Below are 6,325 nucleotides of genomic sequence, written 5' to 3' on the forward strand. Positions count from 1 at the left end.
TTTTGTATTCTCTCAAGTTGAGACAAAGTGGTGAGGATAAGATTTGCTGGATTCCTTCCAAAAGGCGGGTTTTTTAGGTCAAATTTTATTATAATGCGCTAATCACCCCATCAATCTCCCTTTCCTTAGTAGAGCATTTAGAGAAATAAGGCTCTTTCGAGAATTGCATTCTTTGTATGGACAACAGCTTTAGGGAGGGAAGATTCTGACTATGGATAATTTGAGAAAGGAGCACATCATAATGATTGATTGGTGTTGTGTGTAAGAAGAGCGAGAAAACCATTGATCACTTTTGCTCCACTATGATGTAGTCAAGGACTTGTAGGAACCAATCTTCCATCTTTTTAGGATAGAGTGGATCATGCCGCAAGGGGTGGTAGAGTTGTTGGCTTGTTGCATAGGTCATTTTGGAGGACATTGCACTAGAGAAGTTTGGAAAATGATTCCTTTGTGCTTAATATGGTGTAATTGAAGAGAACGCAATGCACGAAACTTAGAATATTATGAGAGGACGATGATAGAGTTGAAGGCCATTATGTTCGAATCTATTTAAGTTTATGGTTGCTCACAACCGAGCACTTTTTCTAATTTATTGGAATTTCGAGTTTTTGTGTTCTTCTTTTCCTTTGAGTGTTTCTCTAATATACTTCATGTGTACTTGGGTTGTGCCTCTTTACTCTTCTTAATGAGATTGGATTACTTATAATAAAAAAATTTTAAAAATAAAAATAAAATAAAAAAAGATATATAACTAAACATTTAGTCCCTTGTATGGCAATATGGCCACAAAGGCAATTGTATCCAGAAAAAGAGTTCACATTTATCAAGGTTAAACTAGGCCATATTCATGGTGCTTTCACCAATAAATTGTCCAATCTAAAGGATAGTCAAGCATCAAGAGAAAAATTAGAGATAAAGGAAATGAAAAGCTAAAAGATGTAAAAGAAAATTTGAAAGTATTGGACACGTCAGGGTATAATGGTCACAGAATTGCATAAAGCTGAGAATTTAAGTAGTTAATTGATAATAGCCAACAATCTTTTAGTTCACACTTCATTCTTCTTGCCAAACCTTTCACCATCTAAATCCAAACACTTGTAAATGTTTAGGCTTCTAATGAATCCAAGCAAATAACTAAGATGTTCATTGTTCGCTCTCTTTTTTTTAATTGGTATGTAAATAACTCAACATGTTGATAGTTTACACTTTTTTCACTGACAAGTTATACATGCACTCACTGTGTCTAAAAGCCACAACTTTACCCTCCACTCTTTTCTCACAGGGGAAGGAGGTGTCATCTTAAAGAATGAAATTACCTTAGCTCTCTTAAAGAATGTTACAAAGTCATCATCTGTGAGATGCCCGATACACCACTGCACCCATATAACATCATATCTTCCTGCATTGGGAGTGAATTCCTAAGATCAAGGTAAGAAACTTTCATCAAATTTGCAAAAGATCAAGGTAAGAAAATTACTGGAAGCTATAAAAATCAAATAATAATTATCACCACTTAACGTAATTTACTTTCAATACCACATTAAAAGAATGAGTTGTTATAATTACCAATGATAGCCGAACGGATGCTTAAAAATGAAACAGAAAATTTAAAATAAACTAAAAAAACACACTATTTTATCTATTTTACATATCTTTGAAATGATGACATTGCAGTTTTTTTTTTTTTTTTTTTTTTTGTAAAAATGATGTCATTTCATTGATTGTAGAACTTCAATGGTTCAATTATTTATTCACAAAAACCAAAAAATTAAATATCTTTAAATAGAGCAATAGCATCTCTATTTAAATTCTTCTTCCATTAATTTATGCTTTTCTCATACAAAAGTTAATCACCTAAAAAAGTAAGGGGCATACAGTCACTAAAGCAAAATTATGTTTAGTATTTACCATTTACATTAAAAGAAGTCTATTCAACTTCATAATTATCATGGTAAATTTAGAGATTCATTATACAAAAAGACTTGATCAGTTTGGAAAACTTTTGTTTTTTTCTTTTTTGGGTAAGTCATTTGGAAAGTTGCTCTTTTATGTTTACTATGGTGTTTATGGTTGCAGAGAAGTGGGAGTCTTTTGATGGTGTTGAAAGATCCATCCAAGACAACAAAAACTCCTTTCTTTGAACACTTTATGCTTGGATGATGCACTTATCTCCCTCTAAATTAAAACATTTTCTAGTATTCATTGATTTGTTACATGACCAATTTGTATTTTCTTTGTCTTCTAGTAATTTTCTTTTTGTATAATGCTGATGTACTCAGGTGGTGTCCCCAAGGCACAGTTTAACGATTTGACTTACAAAAGAAAAAGAACCAACCCCAAGGGGTTGGCTCAAGTGGTAAGAGCTTCGGTCTTTGTGGTAGTCCATAAGGTTTAAGGTTCGAATCTCCTTGGGTGCAAACAATTCCTTGGTGCCAACCCGCCGGCGAAGCCAGAGTATTACCCGATCCGTGTGGAGAGAGCACTTTACAGGAGGGGTTGGTACACCAAGTTTTTCATTCAAATAAAATAAATCATTTTAGTTCCACTTGACAACCAAATGCCCCACAATTTGCCTGCTAATAAGGCCTTTGAAAAAGAGGGTGGGGGGAAGAAGAAACTACAACAACAAGCACAAGAAGGGGGATGTCAATTACATAAGTAACGTAGGGGTTCACATGCCTAGATGTTAGGTTAAGTTTTTTGGCAATTTTTTCTTCATTATCAAATATGGTAGCTTTGGTGGAATGGTGGTAGCACAAGGACCGCGAGAGGACATTGGTGAAGCTTGAGTCTTCTTTTTCTTTTTTACTCTTTCTTTGGAATGGTGTGTTTGTAGCTCCTTTGGTGCTTACTTTTCTAGATTTTTTTGTTCTTTTTCTCCTTCTACCTAGGTGTTTCTCTTGTGTACCTGAGTAGCTCTATTTGCTTTTAATGATATTTCAATTACTTATCAAAAAATAAAGAATTCCTTAATGCTCATTTATATGGATATTAAATATCCAAGTTCATTACCTGGAGAGGCATGCAAAAAAAATTAGTGGCTTTGTGCATATCTGAGAACGTATGATTCTCCGGAGCCAAATTTTCACGGGCAGTCTCTAAGAAATGTGATACAGGTTCAAGAAGATCGACCTGGATCTCAGGAAAAAATATAAATACAATCAAATATAATAAATGAGCTAAATCGCATGTTTCAAATCATGAACAGGTTACTTCAGGTAATAAACCCTATTAATGTTATATAACACTGATAGGTACCATGTAAGTGAGACCTAAGCAGGAGCCTAAGTATCGTCTGAAACCTCCATAAACATAAAATAAGGTGCAGCTATTATCAAGCATGGGAAGAGATATTAATATCCAAACACGAAAACAAAAAATGTTGGAGTGTCGATGTTATATAGGTAATGATATCCTGTTTCGAACAAAAGAATGCCCTCAAAAAGGACACAAGATGTCAGAATATATATGGTTCCGTTCATCCAGGAAAAACTTATTTATGTTAATCTTTGTAGATGTAAATGTGAATAAATAATGGGCCGCCCCAAGGTGAATGTATGAAGTAGATAGAAAGTGGAGCAAGAAAAATAATAAATAAGAAAGATGAAACAAGTCACTGAAGTTTCTTTACTACCAAAAGAAAGGGAGGGAGGGGTGGGGTGGGGTGGAGAAGGAGCAAATCTGCGAACTCCCATAATTCAGCACCCCAAAATACTAGAAGCCTTGCTAGATGAGCACTACCTTTTGTGTCCACCAAGAGTGCTGGCAGGACCAAGAAGTACGCAAAAGAAACTTTTTTTTTTCTCTAATTTTTTTTGTTTTTTTATTTTGATAAGTAATGTTGTATATATCAAAAAAAAAAAAAAAAAAAAACGTAATGCACGTCTAAGTACACAAAGAGTATACATAGGAAAACCCACATTAGCCCATAAAAAAGACCCTAAAACCCAAATGAAGCCTAAAGAACCCTCAGCCAAAAACCCAAAACAACCCTAAACTCACAAGGCAAGCCTAAACCACCCTTCCTTTGACCCTACTAGAGCCACAACCTCTAGCCTCAAAATTAATGGAGCTTGTTTCTGTAATTATAAAGGCCATAGTTAGCAGAGTTGTCCCTAAAGATGCAACGGTAAGTACATTGACTCCGAGGGGGCTGTGGAGATCCTACAAATGCACTTACGAAATAACAATAACAACATTAAATTGGGTCAGTTTAAAAAGGAAATGAGATACCACTAACAGCATTTAGTTTGCTCGGATTTACTATTTCAGACTATAAGGATCAATCTAGCATATATTACTCAGACCCTTTGCTTCAGATACCCCTGCTAGCACAACACAACATGCTTGGCCATAGGTATGGCAACTTGACACTTCAACACAGTTGAAAATATCAGAAGAAGACACCCACCTAGACACATACATAGAGGGAGAATGTGTCCTAGAATTGTATTACTATTGATAATAGATGCCAAACAAACAATAGTAAACAAAAAAAGTAGTAAAGGAACTATGAATCAATAAAATGTAGTCACATAACATAGAATCTAATAGCCATGTACAATTCAATAAAGAAGCAGACTTTGCAAACTACAAGGAGAGAAGGGGTTCATTATTTTCTTTTTCCTTTTCTCTTTTCTAAGGGGTTCATTTTGTATAGTCTTGTGTAATTAGGTTTTCGCTCACTTATTATCAGTTATTTATTATTTGAAAAATAACGGATTTTTTTGGACTTATCAAAAAAAGGTAGAGATGCACAGCACATTGCAGAAATGTATTGCATCCATTCTAATCCGATCTACACTATTAGTCAAAACTTTAGTTAAGACCAGATTATCAGAGAAATGCATATATGGATATTTTGAAGTTTACACCGAGAAAATTACATAACGGAAAAAAACTGACCGTACCTCATTAAAATATCTAATGAGAAGATTTTTGGTAACTCTCCCAATGCCAGAACCACAATCTGCAGCAGTTTGAGCTTCGGTGAAAACTTCCATAACAAAAACACCAATACAGCACGCATATGCAATAGCGTAAGTGCCAAATACGTGTAATGTTTAAACTAAATATCAAGAATATGTATGGTATATATCCTTTGACAAGTTTAGAAGTTTTAAAGAAGAATAAAACAATACGCTTCAGACAAGCACTTTGACACCTTCTAATCCAAGCTTTCAGATAGTTTTTCCACCATTATTATTGCTGCAAACGACCAATTTGAAAACGGTAAGGAGCAGCTCTTCATTCAGCTAACTTGACTAGTAAGCCGCACTACTTTTTTTTTTTTTTACTTTTTTCCTTTGTTTGGTCCTTTGCGAACAAAAATAGAACTTTTTGTCTAGAGATCAAGAACCAAGGACAATAATATTCAGTGACATCAGAAGTTCTCCTTGATCCACCAACATGAATGCATATATTTTTACCAAAACTTTAGATAAATCACATATCAGATCGCTCACAGTCAAATCAAGAAGGACATTTGAAAGTCTATGCACGTATAATTTAAGATTGTTCTAAAAATTAGTGTAGCAGATCCACCTTATATGATTGCCAGAATCCAGGTCCCTATCAATATTAATATCAAGGCTTCTTCAGTCAAGACATAATTTATTTACTGTCACTTCAATAAGAGTCTAGACTAAGAAATTAAGCTAAGTATGCATTTGGTAAATGCAGATCATAATACATGTTGGAAACCCTCCATAGCTCTCCATCTTAAACCACAATGATATTGATACGCACCCTACAACAATTCTTCCTTTCTTCATAAAAGTGACACTGACTTCTTTCAGAAGAGAGAGAGAGAGAGAGAGAGAGAGAGGAACAAATTCAGGATGCTATCTTTCTGGAAACTGGCAGGAAAAATCAGCTTTATTCAGATGTACTAAGTAAACTATTTACAATTCGCCTAATAATTTTACCATCACAACAATGAGCAACCATGCCAATCGGCAAGCACAGGTTTCATTTACCAATTATCAAAACATTTTCCAACATTTATCTCTATATATTGTCATTTGTCTTACTTGCGTGAAATTATAAAACATGCTAACATTGAGTTCACAAAAGATTTCACTAGACAAACTTAGCAATGAACCAAAATTATCAAACTTGAAACACACACACGGACAGAGAGAGAGAGAGAGAGAGAGAGAGAGAGGGAGAGGGAGTTGGTACCAAGAGCAACGAGGTGGGAGTCTGTGCCAGCATTGGGGAATCTTTCAGACAAGAGGGTATTGAGAAAAGCTTCGCTACCCCGAATATCCGCCTCATTCATATGCCCATACCCTCCCAAGACCCCATCCACCGATGCCTCCAC

At 35.0% G+C, this 6,325-nt stretch overlaps 1 protein-coding gene across 1 annotated transcript in view; it reads right to left on the bottom strand.

The window, feature by feature from the left end:
- The window catches only part of LOC132172735 (alpha N-terminal protein methyltransferase 1), a 39,886-nt gene that overhangs the window by 33,184 nt on the left and 377 nt on the right, over positions 1-6,325 (bottom strand). The window contains exons 2-5 of the mRNA XM_059584291.1: positions 6,184-6,319; positions 4,911-4,969; positions 3,013-3,132; positions 1,317-1,418 (exon numbers count right to left, since the gene is read on the bottom strand). Of these exons, the coding sequence (XP_059440274.1) occupies positions 1,317-1,418; positions 3,013-3,132; positions 4,911-4,969; positions 6,184-6,319 (417 nt within the window). The remainder of the gene's footprint in view (positions 1-1,316; positions 1,419-3,012; positions 3,133-4,910; positions 4,970-6,183; positions 6,320-6,325) is intronic.

The sequence above is a fragment of the Corylus avellana genome, chromosome ca2, assembly GCF_901000735.1.
Source record: "Corylus avellana chromosome ca2, CavTom2PMs-1.0".
In the NCBI taxonomy this organism is placed as follows: Eukaryota; Viridiplantae; Streptophyta; class Magnoliopsida; order Fagales; family Betulaceae; genus Corylus; species Corylus avellana.